Raw genomic sequence first — 15174 nt, 5'->3', positions numbered from 1 at the left:
TCAGGACTCCATGATACCTTCTTTCCTCAGCAACTGTAAACTGTTGTTCCTGACTAGAATCTAAAGAGGCAGAAAGAAAACCACTTCTCTCCCAGACTGGCAGCGGCTTGTTCCTTAGCCTTGGATTTGGAAAACATGACTAAAGGGAGTTTCTTGAACCCTGAACACCAGTGGAGTGTCTCTTCATTTCAAGCCTCTCTCCGTTGGGAGCTCAGTCCAACAACCTCCCAGTGCGTTGCTTCCTCCTGCAGGAGCAAGAGACAGGCAAGGAACAATGGGTGGAGAGCAGGAAATGGTGCATGGGAAACAGGATTTCATGTCATTGCTGTGCTGTCTGTGAGGGCCTCTAAGCATCCCTCCCCCAACAGACTCCATTCCTGCTCTGGCTGAATCCCAGCCAAGAAAGCTCTTCCCACTGACTCGCCGCTCTTGCTGTGCCCAATCCATTCTCACTCTTAATCAGTTCCTGAACTGCCCAGAGGTTGCTTGTGCGTGTGTGTTTGTGCACCCCAGGCTGAAGCACCCCAGGAAGGCTTTCCAAGCAAGCATGGAAGAAACAGGCAGGTCATAATCTCTTCTGCAACAACACGTGGCAGGGAACAAAGCGCTGAAATGGGTGGAAGGGCCTTGGAGGGGACAATCTGAACTCCCAAGCAGGTGGACCAAAACTCAGCCAGAGTTTCTTTTCCTGAGGCTCGTAACATACACTTCAGAAAGCAGGAGCGGGATTTTCTAAACCGGAGAACCAGAATCTGTCTTCCTCATGGGGTGTGTGTGAACTTCCTTCGAGCTACTCTGACCCATTCAAAGCAATGGAAGACACAGGAGCATCAGGCATAGAGGACGCACTCTGCAAATGAAAAACAACTCAAATGCCCCCATCATCTTTTCCTTTTCTGGATCCGTGATGTCTGAGCTCTCCTGACACTGTGTATACTCAGGAAAATGAGACTGGGCAGGCTTTGTGTTTTAACTCTCTTCTTGCATCTGGCAGGTAAAGTCCTTTTCCCCCCTTAACAGGTTGGTGGGAGGTGGGTTGCTATTGGTTTTGGTGGCAGAAAGAATGGAACTTGGAGAAGGTTGCAGAGCTAGTGGTTACAGCTCTGTGCCAAGGTAGAACTTACGCTATTGGAGTCCAACAGATCGGGGCATAGTGTCAGTAGAGTGGTGCCGCATAATACCTTGTTCCGCATTTGTAAGAAATCAGTCTTTTAGTGTGGCAGCACCCAATCTTTGGAACTCCCGACCTGTTGATATCAGGCATGTGCCTTCGCTGTACTCTTTTTTTTGGTGTCTGTTAAATACATCGTTTAGACTAGCCTGTTCAGACAGGTAGAAGGTTGGTGTATTTTAATCTGCTTTTAGGTCATCATTGGTTTTAATTACTTTTTAAATGTTTTATTATCTTTTAAAAAACCGCTTTTACTGATAATTTTATTGTTTTATTCTTTTTGTAAACCACTTCAATTTTTTTTGTTTTCGTTTTCATAAATATTATGAAATTAAATAAATAAATAAATAAAATGGGGTGGCCATCCCATCTGGTGATTTCTGGACAGGAAGCCAAAAGCTACTCCTATCTGGAATTATACTGGTATTCATTACCGTATATCCAATTAAGGATAGGTAGTCTGCAATTTGTCTACTCAGCAAATTGGGGAACCACTATGAAAATACCCAACAATTACAGGTAGTACTGGGAGAATCCTTGAATGGCACACAAAAGGGGAAATCTTGTTCAGAGCTCTCTGAACACCCACCTTTGTTGTGCTGCATTGCTTCATATGTAGATGCTGCATTAGCTACCAACAAGACCAGTATTTTAATCAGGTTGACCACCCTCAGCAGTAGTCAGCCCTGATTAATTGGGCTCTGGGTGAGGAACCCCTGGTGCCACCAGAATGGCGGGTCTGGGATTTAAACGTTTTCAGAGGTGCTGTTATGTGCAGCCCCATGTGCTGTTTCTGCAACATCCTCTTTGTCTCTCCCAACTAAGAGTGGAAAATCTTAGCCATATGGTGAGCAATGGACAAATCATTCAATTTCTGATCTGTGTCATTTTTTTGCATGAGTTCACTCATAAGTCCTTTCTATCCCATTTTCACATTAATCTCTGTGTGTGGTGTTGTTGTTTTAGTTTTAAAAAACTACATGGAGTTCCACATCTAGATACATATTTGAAGGCACCTCCTATACTAGTGTTCCATCGTGAGTGTCTTCTGCAACATGTTCTGGACACAAAAATAGTGTGTCGGTAGTGGATTTATTTTTTTTCTATTTCCTAGTTTGTTCTTTGTGATGCTTCCCCAATGCTACCACATTATCGTTGTTCGGGAAAGTTATAGCAGGCAGTGGCAGTGGCAGGATATGCACTGACTGGAAATTAAGCTGGGTGACCACCCCAAAACTTCTGCAGGCCAAAACAGTATTGAAAGCAGGATTATGTGTGACAGCCCTAACGGCATCATGATCACCAATAATCATGAATATGAAATAAAAAGGACATCTGCAGGCATCCTTAGACATATTTTCTTTTAAAATTTGCACGTTTAAACATACTTTAATACTGTTGCTGAGCTGTGATGGAGCATTTGGGGAACGTGAAGAGCTGATGGGTAACTTAAGTTCTGATCTGCAGATTGGTCTGGAAGGTGTAGATCAGGTTAGTCTGTATTCTCAAAGACTGAATTCCATGGCCATCTCCAACCTTTTCCATCCAGGCATGGAACACAGTGAATAGAGAATGGAAGAAAAACAGTTTTGGTAATGCCCGTCAGTGGTATTCCATGGGCGATGGGTGTTTTGAGATCATTCTGACCACCATTTGTGCTACAAACACACGTTTGGGTGATAGAAAGAACCACCGTATGGCTGAATGCAGTTGTTACAGGAAAATTGGGTGATACAGACACTGTTGGCTTGGGTTTTCATGTAAATTTCTTTTGTCTCTGTTCAGATAAATCTTGCAGAGTTTTGAACCACTGCAATGCCCCGTGAATCCCTTTTCCTCATAAGAGAGATTGCAGTGAGTGGACACATCATGTCTGTCTCATAGCCTGGAAAAAGCTATTGTGTGTATCCAGTCCCAAAAGGCCACAAATGGATTATTTAAAGCCCTGCTCTCTAGCTAAGTTTGTGCATTGAAGCTATACTCAAGCCTGTGTGCTCACATGTTTCTTACTAACACAGGAAATAGCTTCTGAGGTGGGTAGGGTGGATTTTTCATTGGGAAAATAGCACAGGTAAAAGGGTTAACCCATACTGTGAAATGAAACGAAATGAAACAGCAGAAGGGCAACATCTTCTGTGTTTCATCAGAATATAATTAGCTGTTTTCTGAAAAGTGACATCAGAACATCATATCTAAGAAAGGTTAATAAGAGTTGCAAGCCTTCAGGGTCACACAAGCATAATGAGAGAGACAATCTGATCAATTCAAATATAAGGGTGGCATTCCAGAATATATAATGTGTAATAGAAGTATTCTGGTAATAGCATCATTGTTATTCCTGAAAAGATTTATGGATTTCTATGCTGGAAATAATGTGTGACAAACACATTGATTGTCACATGGTGTGTTTACATTTGTGTATTGTGATGTATGTACATGTAGACAGAAGAAGGCATGCTTAACATGTAGGGATTTTGTCATAATTGACAAAACAATAGCCCAAAGGCTATTAATGTGCTATCTCATCATACAAGCAATCTCTATGTTCCTTTCCAAATTCAAACAAATACACGGATAACTATTTTAAGTGGTGGTATAATGATTTGTTTTCAAACCTGTACTGTATGTGTCCCGAGACGGAATAATAATATTGTTTTTAACATATTAGATAAGAACTTCCTGCTGTGTTGTTGAAACGGCAACAGAGGTTGAGCACCATCCACTGTACCTTTGTATTAAAAGAATTTGTGTGTGTGTATGCGCGCGCACACACACACACACACACACACACCAAAAAAAAAACAGTCCTACGCACAGTATCTGTTATTAGATGTAAGCAATTAGGTATACGTATACATATTCAACTTATCAACAAAGATTCTACGTTCAGTGGCTCTTGCCAGAGGGATGGGATTTACTAGGGATTTACTAGAGACAATGTCCCTGTTAAATAGGAACAACTGGAGTTTATATCCGTTGAAAGAAAGCACATAGCTTCAGATGTTACTTTCATGAAGAGGAAACACAAGTATGTCACAGATAAGCAGTCCCTGGCTACTTTCACCTGAGTGAAGCTGGCCCTCAAAGTGGGAGAGTTCCCTGTTCTTCTTCTAGAGCCTAGGCAAGGCCTGGCTTCAATTGTGTGAATTATGCTGAGATCGTTTGCTCTCCCTGTCCTAAAACAACACCTTCTCTTGTTCTTCTGACGCAGGAGCAATTATGGATATCACCCTGATGGCCAACGTTTTGAGTCCCTCACACACCAACTTCTACCTCTTGTGTGTGACTGGTGAGCGAAATGCCAGCCTCCAGATTGACAGAGACAATAAAATTGTCATGACCCACCCCAGGTCCAGATTCCAGATGTACAAGAACAGCAGCCATGCAGTGCAAATGAGCGGCTTCTCCCGGGCAGACCTGGTGGGCATCACGTACTGCTTGGGGCAGACTGAGTCAGAACAAACCAGGGTGGTTTATGTGCACAACAATGTGGATGGTAAGCTTGAGAGAGATTCAACATGACACTGGAAAAGATAATATGCAGATATGTGGTTTCTAAAGGCTGAAAGTCTGCACTTTCTGAGAACTGGGAGTGATATGTACTTTGAAGTTATTCTTTCTCAATGTTAGGTCCTTACATCATTGTGATAAGACCAAGGCTAAGGTAATGGAGTCTTCTCTCTATACCCTCCTCAGACCCAGACCCTGGGGTCATTCTTGCAATATGTTTATTTACCAGGACAAGGAAAAAGCAAAAATGAGTATTAATCAATCTAGGGAATTCATTTCGTTTTAGGCGCAGCCAGATAAATGTGTGTTGGCGTGTGTGTGTGAAATTGATTGCAGCAGCAGTGCAATGTACTTTGCTTTGCTTTGCTTTGCTTTGCTTTGCTTTGCTTTGCTTTGCTTTGCTTTACTTTACTTTACTTTACTTTACTTTACTTTACTTTACTTTACTTTATTCATACCCTGCCCCTCTGGCTGGGTTTTTGGCTGGGTTTTAAAAAGAGGAGTGGATGAAAGAAGCTAGAGAAAAAACAGCACAGTGAGTGGAAAAGGATGTCTGTAGGCCAGTCTACCCATAGATGAAAAGGAGGTCCACAGCAAAGAGGAAGACCTGGAAATTTCTCTGAAGACAGGTCTACCTAGGCCTTGTCACCACTCAGTCACCAGCACAGGCAGACCCACAGCAATAGCCTCATGGAAAGGGCATCATTGCCACTTACTGGGAGTGGGAAGATTGCTGTGAAGGCATGGCTGCACAGGAATGACTTCACTGGTGATATCACTGCCAAGAGGCTATTGTTGTAGCTCCACCCCAATGGGTGAGCCACTCCTAGTCACTGGACTTACCAGAAATGGCAGACCTGTTCTCTAATTCTAGGTTTGTTTGTTTGTTTGTTTGTTTGTTTGTAGTATTTACTTTGCCCCCTTGCTGGAAAAAAAAAATCCTGCTGACATCTGTGGAAGGGATTCTGGCATATTTTATTGATTTATATACAGTGGTACCTTGGTTCTCAAACTTAATCCGTTCCGGAAGTCCATTCCAAAACCAAAGCGTTCTAAAACCAAGGCACGCTTTCCCATAGAAAGTAATTCAAAATGGATTAATCCGTTCCAGACTTTTAAAAACAACCCCTAAAACATCAATTTAGCATGAATTTTACTATCTAACAAGACCATTGATCCATAAAAGCAATAAACAATGTACTGCAGTCACACAATAAATCATTCATTAGCTGAACTGGTTTCCACACAGTCACAAAAACAAAACAAAAAAGAGCCGCAAAAACAGACAGACCTCAGTGTAACACTCAAAATGGAAGTGTGGCACTCAAAACGGAACACATTTGGCTTCTGAAAAAGTTCGCAAACTGGAACACTTATTTCTGGGTTTGCAGTGTTTGGGTTCCAAGTTTGAGTACCAAGGCATTTGAGAACCAAGGTACCACTGTATATGATTTTCATAACTGTTGCTACTAGTACTCATAGAATGGCATACACAGATCTAACCATGCAGTAAATAGGGTATCTGTCTTGGATGCTTTAGTTGAGATTCCTACATTTCTATAATTCTATGAACTTAAGGGCACACATTTCCCCTGGCATCCTACTACAAAAGTATTTCTGGATGCTATGGTGCTAGTCAGTCATTAGTCATTTGAGTGATTCTTATTGCCAGGAAAAGAGACATCAGTCAGATAATTTAAACAAAGAACCCAGGAAGAATATCTGAAAATTGACTAGATTTTCTTATCTTAGAAGGCCTTTGAAGTATGATAAACATTGATTTGGGTGAGGCGGAACAAAGACACCACTGGAAATCCAGGCTTTGTTAAAGATACAATTTAAAGCATGACTTTGGGAGATATGCTCATAAGGGAGGGTTTGGAAAGAAGAATAAGGATGACGTTAACAATAAGATGTAGAACAATCCTAACCCTAACATTACCTAAAATGGGCACATCAACTTTCACCTCACTTGTTGTATTTTAATATTTTGTTGGAAGCTGTCCAGAATGGCTGGGGAAACCCAGCCAGATGGGCGGGGTATAAACAATATTATTATTATTATTATTATTATTATTATCATTATCATTATCATTATCATTATCAATACTATTACTATTACTATTATTATATTGTTCCGAACACTGTGAGTTAGTACCTCCACTAAGCCTACATGCTCACCTTTCCCCTTGCAATATGTGTAGAAAATGCCACACACAGTTTGTTCCACCCTTGTAAGGATTTCATCTTTTAGCCTGGTGGCCTTTGCACTCTGGAACTCCCTGCCCATTGACATTAGGCAGGCATCTTAGCTGTGTTGTTTTCTGTAGCCATTAAGAACTTTTTTGTTTAGACAAGCCTTCCCAGATTAGTGAAACTAACATGTATTTTATATATGACACGTATATAATATTTTAACTTTATTTTATAATGTGTAGTTTTAACTGCTCCTTTATTATTATTTTTAAGGTTAAATTGGCTTCAAATCTGACTTCTATCAATAATTTTAATGTATTTTTTAAGTAAACCATTTGGAGTCCCACCCCACCCCTAATTAAGTGTATAATGGTATACAGATTCCATTAAATAAATAGAGTAAAACAGGCAAATATACATGTTGAGCAGGATGAAGTGTTTAGGTAAGTTCTGGAAATCCCAGACAAAGATGGAATGACAGATCTGGGCAATCCAGAGCATGACCCTCTGATGATCAGGGAAGAGAAAGTATTGTAGGTCCTGCTTCCTAACCCAGTCTCTGTTTCTGTCTGACCCTGCAGCCAACCTCGTCCCAGAGAAAGTGACACAGACATTCAGCCTCTCCCAGCCAGCTGTACTTGTTGCCAAGATAAAGCATGGGAAGAACGCAGACATTTTGTGGAAAAGGAATGGCAAGTGCCCCCCTCTCCCAGCTGCATGGCTTTGGGGAGATCTGCCCCTGCTCCAATGCTTCCCCACCCCACCCCATTCCTGGAACAAGGCCCGCCCTCCGTTATCCTTGTCAATCAAAGCTGGCAGTCTAGGCCCAGATCTGCCAGTGGGCTTGCAGCTAGATGCCTTTGTGCTTCCTCAGTTCTTCTCCTACCCAAACTGCTCTGTCAGTGATGTCCTTAGAGGTCGCAGGAGCCTCTAAGCCCTATCCAGGCCAGTCACAGGCTGGAGTGGATTAAGCCTTAGTAGGGCTTATTCAGAGTTCAGTTGTCAGCTCTCATGCTTTTCTTCCTCCCGGCCACTTTCATTTGCAGGGACCTACTATGACACCAAGGACCAGGGGGAGGTGAAGGAGAGCCAGTCCACTCTGACCCTGTCACCTGTCAGCGTGAGTGACGGTGGGATTTACAGCGCTACATTCATTGGGGACAGTCCTTTGTCAAGTGCCTTCTTCCGGCTGATTGTGCGAGGTAAGATAGTGCAGAACTGAAGAGATGCAGGTCAATGGGAGCCACGGACGTCCCCACTAACGTCTGTTTACATCCTTTGTTATGGGGTGGGTGTGATTCAGTGTCTCATCATTTAAAGACTCCCAGCTGAACATGTACAGCTTCTATCAAAAACTATTGTTTGAGATCATAAGAAGGCTTTCTCTGTGGTGCCTCTTTACTCATATGCCAGTCGTCACTTTAAGTTGCTGCCAGAGGGTAATGAACACATAGGTGTGAACTTACCCTGATCATAGTGGCTGTTGGAGACTGTTAGTGACTGCACTGTGGTTAATGCTGCCTTGTGCTGTCCAGAGATCAGGCTTCCTTCCACACCTTCTTTAAATTTTATTTTATTATTTTATGTTTCTATCCTGCCTTTCTTCCTTCATGGCACTCAAGGCAGTGACCAGAACCAGACCTGCCTAGTTTCATTAAAGCAGTGGCCTCCTTTGCATTCAGGCAATAATTGTCTGTCTGTCTCTTCCCAACCTCCCAGGATGTGCAGCCAAGAAATGGGGCTCTTCTTGTGACAAGGACTGTCCCGACTGCCTGAATGGAGGCATCTGCCACCATATTGAGGGAGAATGCATCTGTCCACCAGGCTTCATGGGCACCCGCTGTGAAAAAGGTTAGAAGCAACGTGTACATGGTCTTGGTAGGAAGAGATGCCTCTGCTCCATGAACTGCACTTGTAAATCTTCACAAAGAGTATAGATGGTTGCCATTTGAAACCTAGTTGGATGTTGGACCCTGTATCTCCATATGTACCATATGAGGGCCACATCACCCCTTGGTAGTGCACTGCCTGTGTTTCTGACTGATGTGCCCCTACACAGAGTCAGCCCTTTGTGTGGAAAGCACACAAGAGTACCTGTGAAGAGCTCATGACTAAAGCATGTAAATTTTCCTCTGCTTTGAAACTGGGAATCCAGCTGCAGGAGCTGCATGGCCAATGATGTTACCTGGCTGAACCCCTTTTGTTGTATGGTCTGCCCTGGAAGAAGAGGCAAGTTGGGTATAAGCACTACTCCAGCCATGCAGCGCAGTATCCAGAAGTGCATCAGATGCAATTCCTAACCCTTCCAAAACCTTCCTTTGAATGTGTCTTTAGGTGTGGGAGAAGCATTAGTTTTCAGTCTTCTAAACCTAGGTGTGCAGAGGTTGCGAGTGTATTCTTCCTTTTGAAAGTTTCCTGGCTGGGGTCAGGACTAATCATAATTGATGGGGAAAGCTCACATTTCCTTCTTGATGAGGATGGAAAGACATGCTCTGTTGAATCCCCAAGAATAGCTCCTCAGACTTAGGCATGACTCCTTAGGCCAGTGGTTTTCAACTAATGTGCCTTGGCACCCTAGGGTGCCTTGAATGACAGTCAGGGGTGCCTCTGTCCCTCTTTTCTTCCCTCCCTCCTCTGATGCCGTCTCACATCTCTGCCTCTCAAAGGCTCGCACAGCTGTTTGTTGCAGCAGCCCTGGCTACAAGCTCCGCAGGCAAATGCTGCCTCTGGGGCTGGTCAGGGGACAAGGAGTAAGCAAGCAAGCAGGTGAGGGAGCCCAGACAGCCAGTCCACTAGCCCCTGCTGTTGGGAATGGACAGACAAGTCCCAGGCCGCTGTGGGGCAGTGAGGAGGCACCTCTCTTTGGGGCTGGGGGGGGAGCTCAGAGACCAGGGGTAGCAGCAGTGGCTGCCCAGGGGACTCCCAAGGAGAGGGGAGAGGAGGCTGAGGGAACACTCCACAAGGGTGGGTGTTCAAGAAAGGGGGAGAGACTGCCAGCTCTACAGGCACATGGTGACATAACTGGGCTCCTGAGCCCCACAGGGGTGCTACAGAAAGAATGTAGTTGGTCAAGGGAGCCGTGGACTTAAAAAGTTTGAAAGCCTCTGCCTTAGACAATGAAGCGTGGGTAGAAGGCCATGGAGTCCCAAATAGCCTTCACATCTCGAGTCCCAAGTCCCTTATCTCTGCAGAGGGATCAACTGGTGTTGTGTGAGAAAAGGTACATGGGTTTGAGACTGAACCCAGAGATCGCAGTGGAGAAACTTGGCATCACAATAAAGAGGAATTATGGATTCATTGTAGGATTTGTTCTGATTGTGTGCAGATAGGGACACAGGAAGGAACAATGCACTGGCAAATGTAGTGCAGGGTGGTGAACATGTGTGGCTTTGTCAGTACAGTGGCAGCAAATCCCTGACAAGAATCTTCTTGCCTTGCAGCTTGTAAGGAAGGCATGTTTGGGCGAAACTGCCAGGAGAAATGTCATAACAAGCAAGGCTGCAAGGGGCTGGCCTTCTGTCTGCCTGATCCTTATGGCTGTTCCTGTGCTACTGGATGGAGTGGTCTTCAGTGCGGCTCAGGTATGTCCCCCACAGTTTCTTTCTCCCAACTCTATGACACTTTTGGACACCAGGGTGATAAATGAGATGGGGAGGTGGGGGAAGCTGACCTACTTAGAAAGGCACAAGATGCAAGTGTATGGCGTCTGTTCCACAGAACCAAAGAAACTCTGTGCTGCCTTTCCCCTTGCTTTCCATGTTACATTTGGCAACATAAAAACAAACCTCATGTAATGCTTAGGGTGCAAACTTGTAGGCCACCCTTCATTAGGGCAGTTTCCAGCAATAAATAAAAACACACCGAGGAAAGAAAATCAAATGTTAAAATAATCCAATTAATAAAACAGTAACAGAGCAACCGAATGAGGCAAACTGGTGGCTACTAGTTAACATAAAAAACCAGGAGAATAAAATTGTTTTTACCTGCCAGCAGAAGCCAAATTTAGGGCACTCCCAGATTGTCACTATTTTCGGGTGGGATTCAATTCCATACCAGCAAATTCAGGTTGCGTAATTATAGTTTACCGGAAGGCCTCACCGTATTAGACTTTTTGCATTAAGGAAAGTGATGGAGAATGCACTGGGATTGCTTGATTCAAAGTTGTATAACCTCCCTGCAAACGAATCAGAACAAATGCTCAATAAATATCTCTGGCGTCACCTAATCTCCCCACAAACTTTGTGCAAACAAATCAGGATGAATGCTCAACAAACAGGTTGTCTGAAAGCAACCAGAGTCTCTGCTGCCTGGACTTCCAGGGAAAACAAACTCCAGAGTTGGGGAGGAAACGATAAAGACACTCTCATGCACCACCATCAAATTTTCATGTAGTATTTTTAAATAGTAAAAATGACTTTACTTTGGTCCATTAATTACAGTAGGTCTATTCAGAGTAAAACATAGCTGAATAACACCCATGTCTTTCTTTAGAAGGGTGTGGTAGATCCCCACCCACATGGCCATCGTGTGATTGATTTCTTGCTAAACTGAAGCTTCTGACTTCTTGCATGTGTTCAGAGCAGCAATAGGGATACATATATATAAATGTAATGTGACATCAGATCTGATTAACATGTTACTTTTGGATAGGGTAATGTTACCATGAGGTGGTGTTTTTACCCTTGTATGTTTCACATCGTAAAAATTACTTGTGAAAAGGCATGGCCTTGAGAAAACTAATGTTTACCAAGTCTCATTCAAATGCTAGAATTTTTCTTGATACAATATGTTATGTACTGAGTTGAATAGGATCCAAACTGCAGCAGTCTGATTGGTCCTAGAACAATAGGATTCAGAATGCAGCAGTCTGATTGGTCCTAGAACAATGCAGCAGTATGATTGGTTGGCAGGAACCACCCAATCATGCTCCAGATAGAAGTGAATCCACAACCTGATTGGTTTACAGTAGAATTCCGGAATTAGCCAATCATGTGCAGCCCATTGTGTAAATAATGTATATAAAGCAGATACTTTGAGGGGACTTTGATTCATTCCTCCTCACCACTATGAGCTGAATAAAGAGCATGAAATCACTTTGCGACTCTGAGTATATTTCACTGGCGACGAAGGTGGGATCCCGCTGAGCTGACTGCCACACACAGCACCGCAGCACCGCCACCTGCCGCACCGCTGCCTCGCACCGTGTATCCAGGCTTCAGCTCCGGGACACAAGGAACTCAGAATGGCAACCGACAGCAGCTTCTCGCCGTTCAACCCAGCATCTGGAGACTGGGAAGCGTACGCCTCCCGTTTCACCTTCCTCCTAGAAGCCAAAGGGGTCACCAATGAAGAAGACGCCAAGAAGAGGGCAATATTCTTCAGCGTCTGTGGAGAGGAGACGTTTGAAATCGCCCGGGCTCTCCTTGCGCCTGAAGACATTGCTACTGTTCCATACAAAACAATAATGGAACAGCTGAAGGGGCACTTTTCACCACAGCCCTCAGTGGTGGCTCGTCGAAATGCCTTCTACGCAAAGCGGCAAGCCCCTGGAGAAACCATAACTGGGTTTGTGACCTCTCTCCGCCAAGCTGCCCGGTTCTACAACTTCTCAGAGCTGGAGAACATGCTTCGTGACCGCCTCGTCGGTGGCCTGAAGGATGAGAAGCTGCAACAACGCCTCTACGCTAAGAAGAACCTAACGTTCCAGGTCGCTCTGGAGGAGGCCCTGGCAACGGAAGCTGCCGAGAGGTCGACGCAAGAGGCACGGTCGAGCCAGCCATCCCAACCGAGGGTCCACCACGAAGACCTCACCGACAACTCAGGATCCAACAGGGAAGAGGTGCACCGAGTACAGCAGCGCACTCAAGCAGCCCACATACCACAGCTGCCTCGACGAGAAGGAGGGAACTGCGCAAGCTGTGGAGAAAGTCACGAGAGGAGGACCTGCCGTTTCCGCAACGCAGAGTGCAGGCAGTGCAGAAAATCGGGACACATCGCCCGGGTGTGTCGGGCTCGGCCCACCCGACGCCAGGCATCAGATGACCAATCCAAGAGCCCCAGGTCCCGGGGCCCAACACACCAAGTCAACACAACAGAGCTCACGGACTTCCAGGTATACCAGTTGCCCCACCCCAACGTAGAGAAAATTTATGTAGAGGTACAGATAGAGGGGGCCCCATGCCGCATGGAGCTTGACACAGGTTCAACTCTATCCATAATCTCGGCAAGGACTTTAAGGAAACTGTGTCCTACTGGGGGTCCCAAACTCAGGCTGGCCCCATTCACCCTCCAGGGCTTCCAGAAACGTAAGGTCCCCACAATGGGGGTGGGGACCTTCAGGGTGCAATACTGAGGGCGGACGTGGCAACTGGACTTGCTTGTGGTCAAGGGCCCCTACATTAGCTTACTGGGATTGGCATGGTTTGGACCACTGGGGCTAGCCGTCACCGGGGTGAACCACACCAGCTTACAAGTGGACGTGGACGCCATATGCAAGGAATTTCCGGGGGTTTTTGATGGGAAATTGGGACAGTATACGGGCCCCCCCATTGCTCTACAGCTTGACCCTGCAGTACGACCGGTCAGGCTCAAGGCCCGCCGGGTCCCGTTCGCCCTGAAACCCCGTATAGATGAGGAATTGGACCGGCTCGTGGAGCAAGGAGTGCTGGAGCCGGTGCCTAATGCCCCCTGGGAAACCCCAATCGTCACACCCGTCAAGCCTAATGGTTCGGTCCGCATCTGCGCAGACTACAAATGTACCATAAACAAGGCCCTCACGGCCCATGCATACCCAGTACCAGTGGTTAGCCATGTCCTTGCCACCCTGGCTGGGTCGAAAATTTTTGGCAAGCTGGACTTGGCCCAAGCATATCAAAAGCTGCCAGTAGATGAGGCCACAGCAGAGGCACAGACGATTGTGACGCACAGAGGAGCGTTCAGGGTAAAGCGGCTGCAATTCGGTGTCAGCGTGGCACCAGGCATATTCCAGAATCTAATGGACTCTCTCCTTAAAGGGATTCCTGGCGTCACCCCCTTCTTCGATGATGTGTTGATTGCCGGGCCCACACCAGAGGAGTTTGAGGACCGCCTCCGCCCCGTTCTGCACCGTTTCCAGACGGCGGGTCTCAAGGTGAAGCGGGAAAAATGTCTACTAGGAGTGCCTCAGATGGACTTTCTGGGATTTATGGCGGACGCAGAAGGGGGCCACCCAACTGGGGGCAAGGTACGGGCCATTTGTGATGCCCCAGCGCCCAAGAACAAGACTGAACTTCAGGCCTTCTTGGGACTATTGAACTTTTACCATTCCTTCCTTCCCCACAAGGCGGCGGTAGCGGAGCCCCTACACAGACTCCTGGACAAGCAGGCCCCTTGGGTGTGGGGCCAGCGCCAGGAGGCCGCATTCCAGGCAGTCAAGGACTTGCTTGTCTCAAACTCGGTCTTGGCACACTTCGATGAGAGGCTGCAGGTGGTGCTAGCATGCGACGCCTCGCCCTATGGCATTGGTGCTGTCCTGGGACACCAACTCCCGGATGGAAGAGAGGTACCGGCGGCATACTTTTCGCAGACACTCAACGCAACCAAGCGGAACTACTCGCAAATCGACAAGGAGGGTCTGGCAATCGTGAAGGGAGTAAAAAAATTCCATGATTTCTTGTACGGGCGGCCCTTCACCGTGGTGACTGACCACAAGCCGTTGCTTGGCTTGTTTGCCCCCGAAAAGCAGACCCCCCAAGTGCTGTCTCCTCGCGTCCTCAGGTGGTCAATTTTCCTTGCCAGCTACCAGTATGCACCGATTCACCGCCCTGGGAAGGTGATGGGCCATGCGGACGCCCTCAGCAGGCTACCACTACCGGAAACAGGCCCCGACCCAGCACCTGCACAAGAGGTTATGAGCCTGGAGCTGCTTCCCGACCGCCCCATTCAGGCACAAGAAGTTGCACACCATTCCAAGAAAGATAGGGTCATCTCCCGGGTCCTGGACTGGGTGTGGAGGGGATGGCCCAGCAGCAGCCCCGGGCCAGAATTCGCCGGCTACACAACCCGCAAACATGAACTGTTGGCCCACAAGGGGTGCCTGTTATGGGGAAGCAGGGTCGTTGTTCCCCAGCCCCTCTGCAAAAGGGTCCTCACAGCCCTACACGAGACACACCCAGGGGTAGTAAGAATGAAGGCCCTTGCCAGGAGTTACGTGTGGTGGCCGGGTATCGACGGAGAGATAGAGGCCTGGGTCAAACACTGCCAGGCCTGCCAAGAATCCCGCCCAGATCCCCCAAGGGCCCCAGTCCAGTCCTGGGAGT

General features: G+C 46.4%; 1 protein-coding gene across 4 annotated transcripts in view; it reads left to right on the top strand.

The window, feature by feature from the left end:
• TIE1 (tyrosine kinase with immunoglobulin like and EGF like domains 1) overlaps window positions 1-15174 on the top strand; it is a 55321-nt gene that overhangs the window by 23891 nt on the left and 16256 nt on the right. For 2 of the 4 annotated variants that reach the window (XM_083619823.1, XM_083619825.1), the window contains 5 exons: window positions 4383-4667; window positions 7459-7569; window positions 7924-8079; window positions 8597-8728; window positions 10318-10458. In XM_083619823.1, coding sequence (XP_083475949.1) covers window positions 4391-4667; window positions 7459-7569; window positions 7924-8079; window positions 8597-8728; window positions 10318-10458 — 817 coding nt within the window. In that variant the 5' untranslated portion in view covers window positions 4383-4390. Of the gene's footprint in view, window positions 1-355; window positions 995-4382; window positions 4668-7458; window positions 7570-7923; window positions 8080-8596; window positions 8729-10317; window positions 10459-15174 lie in introns of those variants that run through there. The other 2 variants (XM_083619822.1, XM_083619824.1) reach the window with 2 other exon arrangements.

Source organism: Podarcis filfolensis (assembly GCF_964270895.1).
Source record: "Podarcis filfolensis genome assembly, chromosome: 6".
Taxonomy (NCBI): Eukaryota; Metazoa; Chordata; class Lepidosauria; order Squamata; family Lacertidae; genus Podarcis; species Podarcis filfolensis.
The sequence above is the reverse complement of the archived record's forward strand: the minus strand, read 5'-3'. Positions and strand labels throughout refer to the sequence as shown.